Source organism: Cygnus atratus, chromosome 3, assembly GCF_013377495.2.
Source record: "Cygnus atratus isolate AKBS03 ecotype Queensland, Australia chromosome 3, CAtr_DNAZoo_HiC_assembly, whole genome shotgun sequence".
NCBI lineage: Eukaryota > Metazoa > Chordata > Aves > Anseriformes > Anatidae > Cygnus > Cygnus atratus.
In genome coordinates, this window is record NC_066364.1 from 75,413,528 (window position 1) to 75,436,316 (window position 22,789).

At 38.3% G+C, this 22,789-nt stretch overlaps 1 protein-coding gene across 10 annotated transcripts in view; it reads left to right on the forward strand.

Annotated features, from left to right (window-relative positions):
* Positions 1–22,789, forward strand: part of AFDN (afadin, adherens junction formation factor) — a 129,349-nt gene that overhangs the window by 19,259 nt on the left and 87,301 nt on the right. For 5 of the 10 annotated variants that reach the window (XM_050709788.1, XM_050709789.1, XM_035538642.2 and 2 more), the window contains exons 2-6: positions 15,641–15,836; positions 17,419–17,534; positions 19,100–19,263; positions 20,577–20,737; positions 21,746–21,903. In XM_050709788.1, coding sequence (XP_050565745.1) covers positions 15,641–15,836; positions 17,419–17,534; positions 19,100–19,263; positions 20,577–20,737; positions 21,746–21,903 — 795 coding nt within the window. The remainder of the gene's footprint in view (positions 1–15,640; positions 15,837–17,418; positions 17,535–19,099; positions 19,264–20,576; positions 20,738–21,745; positions 21,904–22,789) is intronic. The other 5 variants (XM_050709787.1, XM_050709790.1, XM_050709791.1 and 2 more) reach the window with 1 other exon arrangement.

Here is a 22,789-nt window from a genome sequence, read left to right on the forward strand (position 1 = left end):
AACTTGTTATCCATTCCATAAGTAGCTAAGTTTCTACTTCAGCTGATATCCCCCTGCTGTGGATGCTTGTTCTTAGATTTCTACCTATAAACATGGTGAAAAAGGTTTATTGCACACTCTGGAAAGTCACTAGGTCAGGACTGGTCTGTCTCAGAAGTTCAGTGATGACAATCTAGAGTTAGTCAAGAAAAATACTCTTCCAGAAGTCTCCTTTCATTGACGGAGACTGTTCATCTGAACACAGCTGCAGCTATGCGTGGTAGAGAGAGGCTGTCTATATTATGACAATATGAAACCTTAACATTGAATAAACAAATTTGTGAAGGAAGCATTGAGTTGTACTCTATAGGATCTGTAGCCATCTGTTCTCTCAGTTTGAGGAATGAAGCTGCAGAGCTGCAGCTTTGTGTAAATTAAAATACAGAAATGTATTGCTTGTTATTAACCGCATTATTCCAGACCAGGTATGCATAGGAAGGGTGAAGAAGAAAGCAGTAATGGGAAGGATGCTTATGTGATGATTAAATATCTGGATTTTCAGTAGTCATTGTTCCCGTCTCCTCCTAGCTCCATACAACAACTTGTGTAATTGATCTGCCTGAACTGCCCTCTGAAACGTCCTTGGTCTTCTGTAAACAGCCAGTGGCAGCTCTTGGTGGAAAAAGGAGCAAAGAGCCACAAATGATGGGGCAGTATGAATTCAGTTGCTGACCTGTTGGAGTGGATTTGTTCTGATATTTAAATGAAAAGTGAGCAAGTAAGTGACTGGCTATTTAAAACTTTGAGCACATAATCAAGCAAATCAATCACATACTCATCCTTCAAATTCTCATTGAGACGAGAAGTAAAGCCTGAGTTTTATCTTACCTCATATCACAACAAAGTGATGATTCAAAGTGTTCTATGTATTTATAAAGAAGTATTAATAAGTGGGAAAAGAGAGATCTTGCTGTGGTTCAGAAACAGAAGTTTTTCATAAAATGAGGGTAGTCTTGAACAGAACAGTAAATCTAGTTAGAGACATAACCCCAACATATTTGGGAGCATAAGATCAACAATTCTAAAATAGTACCAAAAATGTTTTTGAACTTGGGTATATATCTCAGCTCTATTGTTTAAAAATTTAAGGGTGATTTCTGCCCAAGTTCATTGTGACAAAAAATCCACATCAGTCTTTCTGTACCACATGGTATTTTTTTCTAGATTATTTACACTATTATGAAGAGAATTGCACAGGAAATGAGGAGCTTCCTATGTAATCAAGTGGTCAACTGTTGTTTCCCCTATCGGGAATAGAGTTGGCCATTACTCACACTCACCAAACTTGCATTGTTGTCCTGAACATGGAATAGAGACTCTGAAGCAGTAGGAGGGAGAGAAAATCCAGTGGCCATGGTTCTAAAAAGAGTAGGTTTTGACTCATACCGTTATGAAGTGCTTTGAAGTGCTTCTTTGTTTTAATGACTTACTTTGTGGCACAACTGAAGGTTATTTTTAGCAGCTTTAATTGAACTTTTACAAACACGTTTAACCTACCGTGTCTCTGGACTGACTTTCTGAATTATGATGGCTTCCTCAAATGTTATTTTCTTCTAATAATTTTGATTACTTTCCTCTTCTGGCCTGTTTTGTTGAAATGATGCTACTGTGATCTCTGCAGGAAGTCAGAGACTCTCAGAGGACCATAAAACACAATGTTTGTGAGTGGACAATAGCTGATGTAGTATTTTGCAGAAGGTATCTTGGCATCGCTGAGTAACTCCTCCGCTGTTTGTGGCATTCCTACATTAACTGAATCCACGTCAGTATTGTATTTATACGTCCAGGACATGAAAAATATTTGTGAGGCTAGTATTAGCAGGTGGTGACTGTGGCTCTAATGTAGTCTGTACTCAGTGGTTCCAGAGGGTTTTGGGGAAAAGTTATTTCCAGTAGAAAATAACACCACCTTGGTATTTGATAACATTAATTGAACTGTGAGATAAGAGGAAGCTGTATTTATTTTATGCAATGTTACTGTTAGACATTTGATGCTATGTCCTTCAGTATTATAAACAAAAATGCTTCTATTCTCTTAAGTGATTTACTAATTGAAATATAGCCAGATTATACTTTAATAGTCTTTCTGAGGGCAGTTATATTGAGTTTCAAGTACCGTATCACTTTCAAAATGTTCTGTTTGTGGAGGCTTAGGCTGGTGAAATAGATGTTTAGATAGGCATGATGAAGTACCTCAATTCCCATGCGTAACCGGGTTATTACCTTTATATACTGCTAGAGCTGGCCTCTGATACACGTCCCAGTTGGCTGGCGTGCTGGGTCTGCAGAGGTGTTCCTTGCTTCTGTGAAATATTGGTGTTGGCTTTGTTTTGAATACCAGTAGCTACACAGGGGAAAAGTACGAGCAAGTGAGTCCATGTTCTGTTCTTCAGGTAGTGAAATGGCTTCCCGGCAGCCAGAGCTCTTCCGTCAGTAGGGCCTCCTGTAACCCCTCCGTCACAGTGGCGTTGGGTCGGGCCGGGCCTTACGTGAGTGCATGGTGAGGTTCTTCTGAAAGGGTTGGTTGTCTTTGAGCTGTTTCAGAGGTAAAAGCCCATCAGGGTTCAAAGAAATGCTTGGGTTGAAGGAAAGGCAATGACAGAGGAGGCAGGGCAGAAAGGGAGAGGGAAAGCCCCTGCAAATGTCCCCGCTGCTTGCCCTCGGGTTAGCTTAGTGTTGTGCTCTCCCTTGCTGCCACATGCCAACAGGACGTGCAGAGTAATTTTTCTGTCCAGTAATTGGCACTTGAGGACTTCCAGGGAATTTATTTCCAGGTCTATGAGTATATTACATTCTGTGTTCTGCTCTAACAGTAATAATGTAGGGGATACGTAAAAGAAGAAACAGCTGAGGTACAGAGACTTTCTTGGTAAATGAATCTGTTTACTGAGAAGGACCTTTCCGCCGATAAACTTGCTTCCAGTCTGGCAAAATAGACATTATTGGAGGTAGGAACGAATGTGGAACCTCCTAGGAGAAAAGCAAACTAGTAAATAGTTGTAAGATTAAATGGTTTGGGATGAGAAGAGGGGTACCAGCTCAAAACACATCAGTAAAGCATGTTATTACATTGATAGCTACCACTATATCATCTTTTTCAGATCTAAAAATAGATAGCAAGTTTCACAGTGAAATGGGAACGAAAAGGAATATTTTGGTTGAATAAGTACGTAAGTATGAAGTCTGTTTAAATGTTTAGGGCTACTTTGAACTAGCTTTTGTGGTAGAACGGAGGAATTTATTTATAGCATGAAAAGTCAAAGGGAAGCTTCACAAAAGAGTGAGTGCGGAATCGCTATCAGTCTGAAGATAACTGAGATGGCATTACTGCAGAGAAATCCCCTTTTTAACTTGTCAGCAAGTTGCATTGTTTTTGAATGCAGCTAACTGAAGCTGAATGTCACTCAGCCAGCACAGTGCCTGGTAAAAATGTTGCCAAAGATTATACAACAGGATTAAGTAGGATTTGCAGGGAGAAGGCCATCAACAGATAAACTTTACCAAGCTATTACGACTATTGTAAAGATTTTTCTGTACTATCTGTGTCCTTGGATAGTCTTGTCAGACTCCATTAGATAACTAATGGCATTAATAAGCTGCTTCTTAACTTTTAAGAGATGACCTGATTCCTTTAATTGAAACAAAACAAAACAAACCCCAAGCCATTCAAACTGATGGCTCCTGTAGGGTATTGTGAGTGACAGAAATAAAAAGAAAACCCAGCCTTTTTGGACACCCTCTCTAGTATTTGGAAGTTGCAATGTGGACCCAATTTTTCTTTTAAATGTTCAGAAAGGTTATAGTTAATGCTTTAATCGTGACTAAAACTGCATTGTTTTCATTTGGCTACTTGTTTTGTATCTGTAGTGAATGAATATCTATTTTTTGGATGTATGGCATAAGTAAATGGAAGGCTGTCTTAGCTTTTGTGTGTTTGTGTGCTCCAACTGAAGCTGTGTGTGAGCTCTGTGGTTGTACATCTGAGTGAGATCAGCTAAGTGTGTCAGAGCCACCGTCATTCAGCAGTGCAAGCTTTGGATTTTTTGGTGGGTTGTTGGTTTTGTTGTTCCATTTGTTTGGTGTTGTTTTTGGCAGAAATAACATTGTAGATGTTGGCGATTTTATAAACCGAAGTCGTTTCTCTTTTCTGAGAGACAAGTGGGGAAGGTAAGTATTTCAGGTAGAAAGTAAAAACAGCAGTAGTTCAAAAAGAGGTTCTTTCTTCGTTTCTATCAAGAGCATTTGTTAGAGCAAAGGTTGCATTCTAGGCTACGTTTTGAAAGGGTATTATTCCCTCAAACCTGCTTGACTGACTTAATATACGTGGAAAATAACTTTTTGAAATCCAGTCAAGTGCTGGATTTGAACCAACATTATCTGGAATGCATGAACTTAATGATCGTGGACCAAATTCCAAGACGGTGCAAAAATGGTTGTACAACTGGAACGAATTTAAATGTTGCACATTAGTGTCTCTTGAGGTAGTTGAACTGTTAATAAGGTTAATGAAGCTGGCAACTGTTCGTTGCAGTTCCTGTGCTATCACATTGCTTTTTGGCAAGATCTTGACCTGCTATAAAACCTTAAGCAATGTCAATTTGGCAGTGAGCTCTTAACAGTGCTGTAAACAAGAGAATACAGATTGAGAGTTTTTTCTGTTTAGGACCCCTTTCTCCCCCGATTTATGTACACAGTACTCCTTTGTAGGTCTGTATATTTTGTTTTGTCAGGTAGCATCCTCTTATGTTTTCTTTACCTGTATAATTCTTCATAATTGCACTGAGGTGCCTCAGAAAAGAAGTAAATACTTTTCTCCTTTTAAACTGTTTTTAAAATGGGCCTGCCCAGTCTTGGTGGATAGATGGGGAAATGTGGGGACTGGGTCTAGTCAAGAGATTTTGTATTAAGGTAAGGATCTAAGTGCCTTTTTGTGCTTTGTTTTTAATTTTGTTTGTTGGTAAAGCCTTCAGTGTTTGTTTTTTTTTTTTTTTTTAAGTTGATTCCCTGCTGCAGTTTTGTCTACTCTGGGAGAACCAGGTGCTTGTTTCCCATTAGGTTTGTTAGCATTCCTACTTCAAACTCCTGACTAATTAGCCTGGTTGCCAGAGCACTTGCATGCGGAGTATCAGATAGCAGCCACGTTTTTCTAGTTCAGTCAGTGTAGCTGGATGTCTTAACCCTCTATAGCGCAGGCTGCAGCTTATCCAACAAGGGTGAGAAACTAATGAAATGCAACCGAGTTTATCAGTGCAGGGTAGAAGTTGGGGAAGTCGGTCTTTTCTGGCTCTGTCAGCAGAAGAACAAATACAGTACGCCCCCTGGTTGTATTAGGCAAATTGACCCTATTTCATGTTCTCTCTTGATGCCCTGTTGCATCATACTGAAGCCGGATGCTAAAATAGTAAAAATACGCTGCTGATTGCAAGAAATTAATCCAAATGTCTGTGGGCTTAAAGGATTGTTTATAACACATTTTTTGTAATGCAGTGAGGTTTGTTTTTTTCCCCCACAGACTATATGGAGTGCAAGTAAATGAATACTGTGTCAGATGGTTGAAGTGGGGGTCCAGGCCTGTTGGTGGATACCAGCTGGTCAATTGGGGTTCTTCATCGATCCATTAGTTGTTAGGCTTCACATTCCTGAGGTAGGCTGAAGGTTAAGTTACTGCTGTGAGTGGTCAGAGACAAGACATGACATTTAGTTTCCACAATGGAGAGCAGCTATAGTGTGTGTACTAAAGGTTGGACTAGATGATCTTAGAGGTCTTTTCCGATCTGAATGATTGTATGATTCTAGATTCTTGGACACTGGATAATCTACACAGGGAGAGAATGTGAATAATTTGACTTGTGCTGCCTCTAATAAAACTACACAATCAAAGTCAGGAAGGACAGCCACAAGAAGCTAAACTTCATGGGTTTGATTGCTGGTGAAAATGCATCTTTTAATAATGGAGCTTTCTGTGTTAGCTAACAGAAATGCTGATTTACCTGTATCTATTGCTGCTTGTGTTGTTTTCACCTCAAGATCTCAAAACTTCACCTCAAAATTCTATTTTCAGTTTTTAGCAGTTTCACTGATTAACTTAAAAACTAGTTTTACTGACATTTTTTATGGATTTAAGGTGACTCATAATGATAAGTTTCTCTACCAAAATTTATTGAATTGTTTCCTGCATAAATAATATATAAACTATATTATGAAATATACCTTGCAATATGTCTGTTTTGGAAATGCCATTAAGATTAGAGTATTCTAAACTTCAGTTTGTGACTTCTTGAAAGTTATTTTCTTGAATTTCATGCGTTTGTGGAATGAGCCTTCAAAATATTTGAGAGAGATGTGCTGTTTCAGTATCAGGTCACGTTTCCACTTAGCTCATCAGCATTGTCAGTCTCTTCTCAGATGCAGCTCCACCATATCAGCATCAGCATGCTCAGGAGACCTTTTTTATTTTTGGTGCTGATGCCACCGGAGATGAGCTAGACCTACTTTTCCCTTGAAAAACCTCCATTCAGATCTTCCCTTATTACATGGAAGTTCAAAACGTTCCTTTGAAAACCAGTTTGCCTCTAGCTTTAGAAATTGTGCTTTGAACATGGGATTGTCAGTGTACACAGAAACACCTTATTGCCGTGCTGTTAGCCTCTCAACTGCCTTCAGAAATGTATAAACACTGTGTGAGAAAACAGAAGCACAATTAGGGGTTGCCTGGCTGCTGTCAAGTCAACCGGATGTCCTGATGGTGATGATGGTGCCATGTGGTTGAGCAGGTGTGGAATGGAGAGCAGTCAGATTGGGCTGGATAGATGGGCTGCTACAGCCCGGCTCCCTCCTTTGGTCTGAGCTGCAGCATGCCAAGCCAGCGCAGCCTGAAACGAAACCAAACAAAAAATGTCTCTGCTGGCTTGCAGTGCAGCTGACAGTGCTGTGAAGTCTCTGTGCAGGGTCAGGTGTGTGCTGATGCTACTGCAAGAGTGGGAATGAAGTGTCTAGCTTGGCCGAGGCTGCTGTTTCACAGGTCCTTCAGGTTCACACAAGGTGCCAGCAGAAGGACGGTTTCACCCAAGTGCTTGCACTAACAGCTTCCCTGACAGGGAGCAGAGGAAGAAGAGAGAAAAATCCCTTCTGGATGCCTAACGCTGACTCATGTTGCTGCTCAGCTGCAGGATGTGGTGGGGTCAGCGGCTCGGTATGGGGAAGGATGCTGTGCAGCAGCTAGGGGGTCTTGCTTTGTGGTGGCTGGCTGCGTGCACACACTTGAGTGTTAACATGAGCTGAGGGCAGTCTTTGTTGTGGCCTGCCTGGTGCCCAAAGATGCTTAAGTACTGGGGCTGCAACTCTGCAGGTCATTGGCAAGTAGCAATGTCCATGAAAAATAAGACTTCCAATGCCTGAACTTTCATTCTCGCCCTTACCATTTTCCTTTTGTGATTTGCTTTGAGGTGGATGTACTGAAGAGCTCCTCTTCCTCCAAATCAAACCATTTAAAAGGAACAGTCTATAACACAATAATTAATGAGAACCCTGACTTAATTCATCTATTTTAAGACCTATGTAAAAGGTGCTATAGTGGATAGTCTGTGCTTCTAATTTCTCTTGAGTGTTTTGGAATAGCTTGTAAGCACTCTGTTCTTAGCTCTACAATGGTGACAGGATGCAGGCAGATAGGAAAAAGGTAAGCAATGTATCCTTGAGACCTGTCAATATTGATTTTTCTGCTTTTGCTCTTATGTCATGACTAATTCAGCGTAGGCTTGGTTGTGTTTTTGACTTCTTACCTATTTTCAAATATCAATGAACTCTGTCTGGATCAATGTTTATTTGTTGGAGACTGTTTCAGAGTACTTTGGTAGACCAAACATGTACATCAATTGCTTTCACTTTCTGTCATGTCACCTTCTTTAATCAATTTTCTAAATAATAAGTTTTGTGATTTGTTTTTTTTTTTTCCAAAGTCTCTTTATGATTACTGCCTGATCCTCAGTATTATGGTGTTAGGAAAGTCATAGAATGTCAGTGTTTTCCAGTAAACTGTATCAGATTTCATTTTGCAGAAAGAACAGTCTGCATTTTCTTCTGGTTAATTGTGAAAAGATAAATGATGCTGTACACCGCAGCATAACAAAAAGTATCCTGCAGGTGGCAGACAGTTGCTGTGTGTTGCAAGTGCTGTTAAGATTTTCCTGATCATTTACCATAGACTGGGAAATTAGAGTTAAAGGGTTAAGCCTATAGTGCTTTTGGGGAGCACCCTTGGCACTTTTTTGTTTTGTTTTTCACAGTAGCTGTTTCTGGAGCTATAAGTCATGCTTGAAGACGCTTCGTGATGGTTTCACAACAACGTCCTTTGTAAAAGGTTGTGAAAACCCAAGTGTTTTCAGAATAAAGCATGGTTGATTGCTGCATGCTGAGTCTGGCCTTGGCAAAATACAATTCTGAACTGAACTGGGTTTTGTTTTTGGTTTGAAGTAGGTATGAAATATTCTGGTAACTTACTTAGTGTGGATGGGTCAGTTATGGAGTTTAATTTTTTTGAACTGCGAGGTGTATCTTGCCAGGAAAATATTCAGGATTACAATAATGTTTTTCGTTTAATCCCAGTAATTATTATATTAATCATTCTTATTACGTAGGTAGTTTACTGATGGCAAGTAGGGAGAATGCTTACAAGATATACATTTGCTTATTTGTATCAGTGATGATTTAGAGCTTGAATGGCCATGTGGACCTTATTTAAGAAAGTAAATCCTTTCTTAGAGTATGATTTAGTTATATTTATAGAAATGTCTTTTGACCTTAGTTTAACATTTTATGTAGTATTTGTCATAGACTATAGTGATTTTTTTTGCATTGACTTAATTGCACTACATGTATATTATAAAAAATATTTGTACAAAAACCAAACCCTTGTTTTTTGATCTTGAGTTTTCATTTCAGTTTGTAGTGAGGCTGGTTCCTAGGGTGTAGTTTTCTTCAGGAAAATAAAAGGTGAATTCTTTTGGTTATCCACCTTCTGCTGTGGGTATTGATAGTTCTCTCTGATAGACAACTCTGTTGTTGGTCCTGCTTCTGTGACTATCACAGTGTGCGTAAATACAGCTGTGGCAGAATGAGTCAGTCTGTAGTGAAATGTATTTCTGTTGATCCAGGTGTCAAAGGTTTGGAAAAGGAAATAAAGCTGTTTTTTATAGGACCTGTTTTTCCATCTGTAGTGTTTTTCCTCTCTTCTCTTGGAACCATTTAAGGTGTTCTACCATTAATCTTCAAACTGCACTTCTTGAAAGTGTTTGAAAAGTTGTAGCTTAGCAAAAATTTTGCTTTTTCCACTAGATGGAAAACAGTTTATAACATTTAACAGTTCGATTTTTTTTTTTATTAAGATTATGTGGAATTCTTTTTAATAGTTGATTGTAGAGCCTGTGTATGAGAATGTCATCTATCCTTTAGTTTCAAGTAGGTGTAACTGCTGGGAACGCATGCTACAGCTTCGTCTACTTTCAGTGCTTACTACTTTATTGATTTAATGTTAGTTTGTTTTAAAAATACTGTAGGAATTCTTTTTTCTTTTAAATACTTGTTGGAATTCTCCAAAAAGCCTGAAGTGTGCAAAGGAAGCGATTCCTTTTTTTCTCCATAGACTTACTCTGGGTTAGTTACTAAGGCGTTACGTGAATGTTTCAGGATATCCTGTAGTGATAACGTTGTTATGTTGACCTGTTATATCAATATTGTGACCTGAATTCATTTAAAATCAGCTTGTATTTGCTTTAGTTCTAATTGTTGCACTGTGGATTGGTTTTATTTTGATTTATATTCTGGTAGCAAAACTCCTGAGCAACAAGTACATGTATCTGAATAATAATTGCAGCTTAGTTAGGAGTTACTCTTCTGTAGATTTTTGCCTGTGGAATTTGAATGGGGCAGGAAGAAAGATGTGATGTTCTTAATGCCAGTTTTTGGTATTTTCTAGATCCAGTCATGCAGAATGCAGTTTGAAAGACACAGTGGTATTAATGCAGCTAAGAAACCAACCTCAAAGATACGCTGTTGGAGGGGTTACAGGGGTTATGAGGATTTCTGAAGGGAAGCCTGCATATTCTCTGCTGCTCAAGAGATCAAACGGTTTTCCAAATAGATAGCATGTAATGTATTTACACTTCAGTATTGAAGTGTGTATTGATTTCGTGATTGATACCGGTGGGATAGTAGTTTAAAAGCCCACTGGTATTGCTTGCTTAGCTTGTGGGAGCAGTGATCCTGACCCACGTTCATTGCTGCATCCTACATATTGGAATAACACTTTGTCAGTACCTTCTCTGACACTTGAAAGGAGGGGTTTCCTTTCTCACGCATGAGCACTGCTGTGGATTACTGCGCCTGGCTATTATTGCTTTGTTTGCAGAAGCCTCTCTTTCATGCTTCGGGAAGTCCAGGTTTCCTTGCTGCAAGTCCCATTGTATCATGGGAGACTTTTTCCAAACCTCACTTACAGTGCATTATTTTCATCTCTTTCCACTTGTTTTTCTTTCAGTCTTTCTTGACTATACTCTCCTATGGTAAAAAGACTGGGACAGTTGGAAGAAAATAGAGCTGATTTTGTATAGAGATTTCCAAATAACTGAGAATGTTAACAGTTACAGAAAATCACGGTAGTAAATACTTCAGTGAGTTATTTACCTGGTCTCAGTAATCAGACACAAGCTTGAGATACTCTTCTTCTGCCTCTCTGGTTTATTTGTGCTTCTGTACGTAACTTCGAATGAACGATAGTCTTGATCATTCCTGATTACTGCTAAAAGCAGAAATACCTACTTGATAGGAAGTAACTGGGAGCTGGATCTGAAGAGGGGGAAAAAAAAAACTTAAATACTTTGAAGCTTCATGGAGAACTTTAAATGATGCTGTTTGCTTTGAAAACTTAACTTATATGCCACACTTTCAGTTTTAAATGTTACTTTAGTGGTTCTGTGACTCTGTTATGTATTCAAGTTTGTTTCCTGCTTTTGTGGTGCTGTTTTTCAGCTGGGGATGGTCTGAGGTCAATGAGGATGTCAGAGGAGGGCCATAGCACCGGCAGTGCAGATGTTCTCAAGGAATGTTTTGTCAAAGCTTTTCACAAGACTTTGGAGAATTTTGAAAGCTTCATATTGTGAAATTGTCGTTTCAAGTGTGCCACTCTGCTGCTTTTCTATGTTTATTTTCTTTTTCTAAAGGCAGACTTCTGGAACACTTAGCCTGTTAGTTTTGAACCAGTTCTTGCATAATGTCCATGACAGTAAGTTGTAACTAAGTAGTTGAAGCAAGGAAGTGATGGCAGGCGTTCTGATCAGCCCTCATCACACTGATCCATCAGTCCTCTTATGCAGCAAATAGCAAGAAATAATGCAGCTGCATAGCATCTTTTCTTTTTTGTGCCTGATAAAGACACAATACCAACTCACTTCCATTTCTTCGTTTAAAAAAAAAGAAAATAAATGTCAGCTAACTGGTATTTTTTTATTATGCAAGTTTGAAACTTCTTTTGTATATACACACACGCACAGTGTGTGTGTATATATATATATGTATAGTATATACTTTTGGAAATTACTCCATGTTCTGATAGTGATAAAAAAAAAAGCGTAGTTAGGCTCATTATTTAAGGAAAATGTTCTTTATGATTTGAAGAGCTTAAAAGGAGCTGACTTTTGCTAAGTGATTTAAAATGTACTTATTTCATTGTGGATGATGAGAGTTTAAATTTGGAAATTGACTATATTTGTGCTGCCAAGGACTGTTCTGTATCCTCATGTTCCTATCTATGTAAGGAACCATGGACTTGCACAAGATATGCATAAAATATTTAAAACGGGATTAGATGAGAAACCAAAACTGCTTATGATGCTTGTAAATTCCTGAGAGAAACTTAAGAGAGTGTTCATATAGCTACGTAACTAGTCTCTTTTGAAATCCAGAAAACGCTTAGACTTCTTTTTTAGCAATTAATAAATGGCAGTTCCTTATCTTTAGAGAAAGATTTGTAAACATTTTGGGGAGATTTATTCGCTTACAAGTATACATTAGGTAGTAACACTTGGATATTTGGTATATCTATTTAATTTATGATATATTTTTTCTTCTTTAGGCTTTCTTCTTGACACGAGTCCATGTTATAGATTGCAGTGAACCTAGCTAGCACTTTTGCCAAAGAAATTCAGAAGTGAGCAGATTTGGAGGTGAAATGTACCTCTCAAACTCCTTAATGCAGATTTAGAGTGGAGAGTGGAAACTGAAGGCTGGTGCCTACCTTACCTTATGTTGTCTTGTGGGTGGTGGCATCAGTCTTTGTACGGGTTTGTTATTGATGCTCTTAAGCACTTGGCCAGGATGCTAAATGTGCCTTAAACTGGACATAAATACATACATGATATATAAATGTAATAAGAAGTCTGTGTTTTTCTGTAGTCTCCCACCTTCCTAATTTTTTGAAATGTGAAACCAATTGCTTCAGTGTTACTGCACACTTGTATTTAAACACTTAAATACTGCAGTAACGCCCAAAGGCAGGTTGGGATTTACTTCAAATGGAACATAAAACGAGCTAGAGCTTTATATTGGAAAGATGTATCTATACTGTGGAGCATTGCGATGCAGTTGTGCAGCCTATCTTATTTTTAACAGAAAACTTTGGAAAATTGGGTTGGGAGGCAGAGCTTGTGCGGATATAGATTGAGAAGCGGACATAAACGAGGATGGGGGGAAATGGGCAGCCAGTGGTCAGCGCATTCAATTATTTTCACACCCAGATAGTCAAAGCAAGGAAACAAAACTCAAGTGAGAGTTATTTAGAGGAACACATTACTGCTTTTCTGAAAGGAGAACAAAACTCCCTTTATACTTGCACTGTATCTTGAGTATTCACAATACAGTTTTGTTGTTGCATCTCTGTTTTGTTAGTGCCTGGAAGTAGAAGCAAGTTTTAGCAGCAAAACTTCAAAACATAGTAATAAAGAAACCCTTGATAGATTGGAGCGCTTCTTGAGCTGTTTTCTAGATCTTCTTTGAATGGATCTATGTTGCGTTCCTTTGCTCTTGAATCTCTGCCAGTCACTGCTACGCTGTAGTAGAGTACTAATAAAATCTATGGGATTAAACACACGGCTACTGGGCAGTGGAACTTCTCAGTAAAGTGATCTTCTCTCTTCTAAAAAAGAATAAAAAAAATCAACTGGTTCTTTATCTGTGTGTAGGAACTCGCACAATACTTAACTCCTGGAAAAAGAGGCCTGTGGTGTGGTCGTTTTCTCACTTAATTCTTGCTTCAGCAGTACCTTGGGGAAAACCTTGTGTAAAGGGAAATAGATGTCGCAAATGGGATACAGCTACGTTTCATGACACCTCTGCAGAAAGCTCATGTCTCTTCTCTTTTTTCAATGACCAAACAAGCGCAGCAAAACCTTAAGTTGGTGATAAGAAATGGTCATGGCTGCTTTGTAACGCATCATGGGTAAGGAGTGCTTACAGAAGAGGCGACCATTTAAATTGGTGCAAACAGGTGCGTAAGAGGTGACTCAAAACATTACTGTCAGAAGGAGCTGCAAAATTTTCCAGCCCAACTGAAAATCCAGCATAGCTGCCCTGGGAAAGCTTTTTAAAGCTAAAAGAGGCAACGGGTAGCTAAGTACTTGCCACCTGCAGAGAACTAAAGATGCCATGCAGGAGGTGCAGACCGAATTCATGCCAGCTGTTGAAGGAAGTGTGAAAAGAACCTGGCTTGGCAGAACATCAGGCAGATAGCTGTTACAAAGCTGAAGTAGTATCTCAATGAGGAAAATCGTAAGGATAGAAAATGTAGCAAGTAAAATACAAAAGCATAAGAAAAACAAAAGAATTTGCTGAATAACTTGTGAAGTCTTTAATAATAACTTTCCTTCAACAGATTAGTAGTAGCAAATTTACCACAAGCCCCAGGGCAACGGGATGACCACTTCATAGAATAAACCTTCAGAAGGTGATAGCAGAAAAAATTTGCTTCTGTGTTCACTGTTGAAAATCTTGGACAAGTTGCCATGCCAAGAACCTTCTTATGGTAACTCATCAGAGCAGCTCTTTCAAATCAGTGCTCGTTAAGAATTCAGAGAACAAAGGGACAACATGAGAGCCCAGAAGCGGGCAATATTCATCAGATAACTATACAAAGTGAGAGGTGAAGTAACTTTAACTGCTGTGCGCCGATTCTTCCAGCCAGCCACCCCTAGGCCCTTGGATATAAATGCAGTGTGAAGCTGTAATTAAAAGGATGGTTACCAAGAATGTTGTCTGTGCTGATTAGAAGTTATAGTAACTTGCAGCCTTACTGGACACGTGATAGTTCTAATAAATTGTGGAAGGGTCACAGAATCACAGAATTGTAGGGGTTTGTAGGGACCTCGAGATCATCGGGTCCAACCCCCCTGCCAAAGCAGGTTCCCTAGAGCAGGTTGCCCAGGTAGGCGTCCAGATGGGCCTTGAGTGTCTCCAGAGAAGGAGACTCTGGGTCAGCAGAGCTTTGTGAAAAGATGGTGATTCTCAAGCCTTGTAGAGCTTGTGGAAGGAATTAGCAGGAATATCAGACGTTTTGGAAGAATTCATGGAGGAAGTGTCGGTGGTACAGACTCAAATGCGCTGGGAGGAGCAGTGTCTATGGTTGTAGAATTTGTCTTCTATATGTATCTAGGTGAGTGAGATGTTCATCTTACAGTGTAGGTTATAAGACCTTTTTTTTTTTTTTCTTGGGTCCTCTGACAGAGTAGTGTCAGTAAATGTCTCCACTTTTTGCTGTTCAAAGATAGTATTTTTGATTTTTTTTATGTGATCAGTTGCAGTACTGGAAAGGACTGTGCTTATGCAAAACCTGGCATTGCACCCAGCACCAGAGGATATATCTACTAGAAAGAAAGTCCCTGTTAAGAGAAGACAGGAGTAGTAATTATCAAACTGTAGAATAAACTTGGCAGCATCGGAGTGTGTAGGGAGCTGTACTGAAGACTATCCCTTCTCAACGTATAAAACAAAACACAATTCAGATGATTTAGCTTTCCAATCAGGCTCTTTCTTGGACAAACAGACGCCAACATAAGACAGAGAAGCACATGGTGGGGTGAAGCGGAGGGAAAATATGGTGTTTAGGACTGTTGTGAGTAGAAAGCTGTTCTCTTTGAGACACGCTGCACTTGGTCAAGTATGTTTACCTTGTGTTCTTACAGGCATGGGATACAGAGGCGGGCTGTGGGTAACAAAATAGATTGAGACTGGTCTCAAGACATTTTTCTATGTAGGGAAAAATGTATATTAATTCTTATTCAGGTAAACCTGACAAGTTAAAAAGTTGAATACTTAAAGATTCAAATTTTAAGTATTTCAGTAATGTAGGATACTTGATTTCTGCTTATAGAGAACTTGTGTGTTTTTTTCATGTTTATAGTGTCCAGGTCAGTAAACTGTAGTGTCCTCAAACTTTGGAAAACCACTGCAATATTTGAATGTCTTATGACTTCATAAAATATTTCTAACTAACAAACTGAGCTATGAAATTTAGAACTGCTAGCCATCAATCAGATTTTTATTTTTATTTTTCCAGGATTTGGAGTTTCATGGAGTAATGCGATTTTACTTTCAAGACAAAGCAGCTGGAAACTTTGCAACAAAATGTATCCGTGTCTCTAGTACTGCCACGACTCAAGATGTGATAGAAACGCTTGCAGAGAAGTTTCGACCAGACATGCGAATGTTGTCATCCCCTAAGTACTCGCTTTATGAGGTGCATGTCAGTGGAGGTTAGTATTTTTTTCACTATTTCCTGTAGCCACACCACTTTCCTATACACCCCTCGCCAAAGTATCTTAAATTTTACTCCCAGATTCTGAGGCACCAGACTTGTGGTTTTTTTGTTATTGTTGATGTCAAATACATTGTTACTAATTGTAGTGTGAGGGGAGTGGTATTTCAAAATGTCAGGCCTGTAGTTCATGTAAATTTTGATTATAATCTGTTAAATGCTGTGCTTGATATCCTGTTACTCGTTGACGTTTGTGAGAGGGTTGCTATTTTTAGGGCTAGTCGGTAAAGGCTAGACTTATAATGGGAGAATGGAGGTGTTAAATGGGAGCACTGAGTATGTCCTCAGTTCTGTGATGTTGTGGGCCTTTCATAGGTAGCCTTATGATGTATATACTCTTACTGCTAAATTGGAGGAAGTTCAACATAGTATTATCTGAAGCTGCTGTGTTTCTTGAGTAGAACCTTTAGGGTTACCTAGACTTCTAAATAGCCTTTTGATGTTGCTAGCATTTGATGTCATCCCTGTCCTGTCCCCTTGACCCGCCCCCCCAGGTTGGAAGGAGGTACGATGGGACATAACAGAAATATGAGAAATCAACCTTTCTTTTTCTTAATTTTGGAAGCTTACACAAAAGTGGTTTAACTACCTTAAATTCTATTTTTGAATAAACAAAAGTAATATAATTTGAGATAGAGAATGGAAATTTATTGGGGTGTATGTCACTTCTCATGGTCTATGAGTGATGGCGTGAGTTACAAGGGATTAGAAAAAAGTACGTGTGTCATCAGTAGTTAAAGCAATGAATACTATATGGGTTTTCTGCTTTAAGTTGTTTGTTTGTTTGTTTTAAATCCCTTTGCACCATACCTGTACTCAAAGTGAAATTGTTTCCTTCGCAGGGCAAGTTCCTGATTAAAACATGGCTCATAAGAGAGGCACTTCATTCCATATGAGTGTTTCACATTACATAAAATATAACTGCGAAGACATCATTGTCTTGCTATGTGTATATATTGTCTCCTACTTCCAGACGGAGATCAAATGGCAAAAGTTGTTTAATTTTTTAACTACCCTCTCAGATTTTTTTTGTGTACTTAAAATAGATATAACACACTAAATGCAATTTGTCTAGTATATTTGCATAATTTTTTTATTTTATAGTTTAATTTGTTTTTGTGCAGTCTTTCAAGAATAGTAGTTCTTGGGTCGAAGTCAGACTCATTAAAATGAAAAAGATGAATATTTTGGGGGTCTCACTAAGTTACAAAGTTTCAAGTATTTTGGCTGCAGAAATATCTTCTCCTGGTTTATAATCTTATATCCTCAGACTTCAGTTCTGATAGTGCGCAAAGCTGCTTCCTGCGGACCTTTATCTTATGTAGATAGAGGGAATTCACTTAGGCTGATTGCTGCAAAGAAGACATACATCTGTCTCCGGACTCCCCCAGGCTTTCTGTCTCTCTACGTACAGGAAAGCATCAACTGATGGTTTACAGCTCAGCAAAACTGTAACTTTGTTTTTAAATCTCTTTGCTCTTGAGATGCCAAGTAACTTACCGCTTTTCACTTTTTTGAAGAAGAAAGAAGATTAGATGTAGATGAGAAGCCTCTTGTTGTACAATTAAACTGGAACAAAGATGATCGAGAAGGAAGATTTGTTCTCAAGAACGAAAATGATACGCTTCCTCCTAAGGTGAGGCTTCAAGGAGTATGGTAGAGGTAACGGCATTTTTGCAATTTGTGGGACATGCTCATATAGTAAAACTTCTACTTTTCTAATTCCTGAAAACAATTGATGATGGTGATGATCTTGTATATGTAGAGCAAGTCTGTTCAAATCCTTAAAATGGATCTTCCCAACATGGCATTTTTCTCATCTTTCAGAGGACTTCTGATGCTTTGATTTATGCAGCTGTCTGGTACTGCAGCATGTAGTGCCCGGAAAACTTAGCTTGCTTTGCTCTAATAAGATGAAGTAAAAGTACCCTACAATAGTATGAGATGCCAAACACCTAAGAGGTAATCTCACCTCTTTCAGAGCCCTTAGAGGGGGATGCCAGAGAGAACTGAGTAACTAAGAAATGTTACCTGCCTTGGTAACGACTTGGGAAACTTGGTAACCAGTTTCTTAACGAAACTGGTGAGAGACTTTCCTTTGGGGGATTTTTTTCCTTCCAACATACAAAAAGAAGTTTTTGTATGACTGATGTTCCTCTTTTTTTGTTTTTGTATTAGTCATGAAGCATTTCATTAGTAACATGAAGTTAGATCAGATTTTGGCTCCTGAAGTCATATAACTTTATATATAATTTCTAACTTGGGTATTTATAGTTATGGAAAATATGCTGTTTAGTGTGGGGATATCTATCTTCAGACAAGTTTTTCATCCTGGGCTGAGCACTGAATTTCATTTACTCCTGGAATTACAGCTTTTTAATTTTAAAGGTGCTATAAGTACATAAGCTATTTTTATGCTTACGCTATGCTTTTAACTATAGGATACATCTGTCAGACATGGGGAAAGAAAATTAATGATGTCTTGCACTACATTTACTGGTCTTGCTTTACCTTTTCATTGAATAAAGTAATCTGCGGTCCTCCTTCTGTGTTCTTCACTTTCTGATAGAAGAGGGGGGGAAAAAAAGGAAAAAACAACCTCTGCATCATTTTTCGCTTATCTTTATTATTTTCTCTACAGAAGGCAAATGAGCATAAGATTACAGGTATCTTGTGTATACAAGGAGCAGGATTTGGAGAAGAGAACGCTGGAAGGACAACTCAGAAAAATACATCATAGGGGAAATGTCCTCTCTAATGTTTTTCCTTCTGCAGTTTATTCTTATCTGATGTTCCAACACAGTTGTCTTGAAAACAGATTAAATGTAGCGTTGTTTCGTGAAGCAGTTTTTACTGGGAGGCGGAAATTGGTTTTGCAGCCTTTGGTTAATCTTTAAGGCTGAGTAGATAGTAGGCATTATTCAAGTAAAATTCTGGTTTTCATTTGCTTGAGTACATTTCATGAGTACAGGGTACTTAAGCAGTTCATACCTTCTTTGGAATATGAGATTATTTTGGCCTTTTGTCTTATTCCTGAGAGTTTCAGTCCCATCCCTGTGTAATGGAGTATTGTTGCCAGGAGTACTGTTTTCATGTTAGTGATGCTATGTCTTAATCGGACTTGCATGGGAAGTTAAAAGCAATACTAAATCTTCATTAAACTAAAAATGATGGAAATTGTTTTAAACTGTTTTTTTTCAGAAGGCTCAGAGTAATGGCCCTGAAAAACAAGAAAAAGAGGGAGTAATTCAGAATTTCAAACGAACTCTCTCAAAAAAGGAAAAAAAAGAAAAGAAGAGGCGTGAAAAAGAGGCATTGCGACAAGCATCAGATAAAGATGATCGATTTCTTCATGGGGATGATATGTAAGTGTTCTAAACTTTGGTCAGTTCGTACAACCTACTTCTTACTTCAAAGGATTCCTTTTCTCTTCAAAATAAGTCCTTTCTTCTTTTAGAAGTAAGTAGTTGACCTAAGTATGATACCATCATAAACCAAAACGTGATATTAAATTCTGTGGTTTGTATGTACGTTTTGCTGCAAAGCTTATTTTCAAACCATGAACCTTTTTTCACCTCTTTATTCTTGTACAAAAATCAACACGTGCTTGGTGACATGGACTTCCCTCAGTATGTTTTTTCTTGAGCACTTACTCTAGTGTCAGTCTATTCACTTCTCTGATTGTTTTGTCTATTGACAGAAAAAGTAGTCTGTGTAGGTGGCTGCAGTTGACTTACCACCTGACTATGAGCTTGTTTTTCTGGGAGGCATGTTTTGATAGCCAGTCTTCTAGGTTGTCCAGATCTTACTCCCAAATATGCTGTTCCTAATTCATTGGGGGCAGAGCATACATTAACTTTGTGACACAGAATCAGGCACGAATAAATTTACGTAAAACTAGAAAGATGCAAAAAGGTCTGTATTAAATTCAACTTTTTCTCTGTTCTGTAGGCTTCATATCTAGTAGACCAGAAAAAAAGTCATTAATGGTGTTTTTTAACATAGAAAATGAACAATGAAAACTTACTAATTGTTAACAGATTCTCAGGAGTGAAAGAAATTAGTTGACTGCTTGACACGTGACAGAGGATTTAGCTACACAGCCTGTTTCTGTTTTTTCGTTTTTTTGAGACCAAGATTGATTTTTATTTGTGTAGTACTGCTATGCATGAATACGCTTGCACTGTTCTTCAGATGTCAGCATGGGCTTTCCAGTGTTCCATACAGTTATTTAGCTTGATCTTAATTTTTTTAAAAATTGAAGTAGAAATGTATTTGAAGTGCATGAACTAAAGGAAAAGCATGAGCTGCAAGCACATGCTAATTCTGCTTCCACATGACTTGCAGTATTTGTAACTCACAGCAAAGTTAGGAGTATAATGTAAGGTTCTATAATGCCTCATCTATTTGTTTGTTTTTTTCCTAGGAGGTAGAAGGCTTCTTTATTTCTTGCAAGGTAGCAATCATGAGTACTTAAATTGATTGCTATTTCAGGTGTACATGAACAGTGCTAGACCTTGCAAAAGTGCAATTCATATAAAAACCTTCTACCAATAACTTAACTGATCTCCTATATGTATGGTTTCTACTTGCCTTTTATGCTTTATGAAGTGAGGAGGTGATGTATTTTAAGCTATTAATGGCAATTTTTTTCTCCTTGTTTAAATTAACATGGCAGTGAGAATTCTCGCCTTGCAGCTGAGGTTTACAAAGACATGCCTGAAACCAGCTTCACTCGCACAATATCTAATCCTGAGGTGGTTATGAAACGGCGGCGACAGCAAAAACTAGAGAAGAGAATGCAGGAATTTCGCAGTTCTGATGGCAGACCAGATTCAGGTACATAGATTTCTTTTGGTTAAGCTGATGTTGATTTGTTTACTGAGAGAGTATTTTTAAGGCCAGCAGCTCCTGTACATTTGACTTAAATTAATCTTGAAGGGCAAAAAAAAATACTGGAGAAAGAAAAAGTTATATATAGTGTAATTGAATGAAAGATTTGTGGAGCTAAGATTCCGTGGGAGTGTATTGTGTGATTAGTGAGAGTTATGGGCAAATTGATGGGAGAGAATACGCTTATCGATCTTGCTGACAGTGCTAAGCCGGGGAAGAAGGAAGGACAGAATTAGATTTATGAAAGTGACAAATGGGAGAAGTCTTCTGAAATAAATGTGGTTCATTTTACTAAGAACAAACTGAGTGATCAGCACGTAAAAACGCAATCAGTAGCACAAATACAAGGTGGCACAGAATAATTGTTCAGCTCTGCCCTTACGGTTCTGGTAGATATGGTGGATCGCAGTGATCGAGTATTTCATGTTGTTGGGGTAGGTGTAAAGATCATCGTGCTTGTGTAAACGTTAGCATTAAGTGTAAGACAAATGGAACAGTTTCAGTACTGATAAAACATCAAATAACATATTTTACCAATGAAAGAGTAGTGAAGAACGAGTACAAGCATAGAAAACATTGCCCAGGAGGAAAGTCTTAAATGGGCTTTTTAAAGAGAGGAGAGAATCCTAAGGGTCAGCACGAGCTGGTAGTTGAGATGAGAAGAATCAGTTCTTCATCCAGTTGTTTTCACTGTTTCATTTTAACTTCACATAATGCTAAGAATGGTAAAGAGGGTGAAGCATTGGGGGAAAAAGCTTGCTTATAGAATAAAGCATCAGCAATGGCAGAGACACATTTTGAGGATTTTATGTAACTTATCTTGTATTGGTGGATTGACTAAATGATTTCTAAAGGCATTCTTTCTTACATTCTGTTTAAAAAATATATACAATAAATGGCTTTTTATGTATATATATTCAGTGGTAGCAATGTTTATTAAATTTTGCTTCCAAGGTGGGACACTGAGAATTTATGCAGACAGTCTGAAACCAAATATACCATACAAGACAATCCTGCTGTCCACTACAGATACTGCAGACTTTGCAGTTATTGAAGCACTGGAGAAATATGGCCTGGAGAAGGAAAATCCCAAGGATTATTGTATTGCTCGTGTAAGTAAAGTTAAAGTTTTATAAGAACATAAATCTTCCCATCTTAAATTATTACTTGCTATGTAGATGAACACTGATAATGAACGGAACATATTTCTGGTTTTGGCACTGTGGCTTTATGCCACAAGTGTGTTTATGCTTCACAGATGTATAAAGTAATGGTTAATCCTGCAGATTCTGAAATTTGTGCTGTTTGTGCACAAGCTATTCCCCTGAACTAAATGAGTCTGCTCAGAGGCAAAAGTGCTCAGTCCATACTCCATTATAAAAGGTGCCTTATGCCTTTCAGTGTTAGTTTATCCTCATTGCAAATCAGGAAAGATTAAACATTTAACTGAACCTGGCACTTACTTTCAGAATTTCATTATTTTAGGAGTTCTAAGTTCATTTTATAGAACCTCTATTTCTGAGAGGTAAAGCTTTATCAAATAGGCCTATGGACAGTGCAGATTAAAAATTATAAACTTTTGTCCATATCATCTTCTGAAGGAGAACAGTGAGACTTGTTTGATCCTCGTTTGATTCCAATCTTTGATTACATTTCTGTCTGTTAGTTGTCTAATAAACTTGGATTTATGGCTCCTTAAAAGGGTGAAAGAAAGGGAAAAATGTTTGTGTCGTTACATTGCTGTCTCTTCCTTCCCCTGCCCTTTCTCCAGTACCAAAAGTGCCACTGGAGAGCAGTAAGAAAACTTGCTATTCCCCACACCTTCTGTCTACTCTAAAGGATGTGGATATTTTGTCTTTGGTCTTCAAGTTGCTTTCAGGTTTGTTTTTTGATAGTCTGAGAAATCTGTGTCTGGTTCTGTTGTGCTTACAGCCTGTAATGGTAGAATTAGTGTGGAATTGACATGCTTTTCTAATGTCTAATTAGTAATAAGGAAAC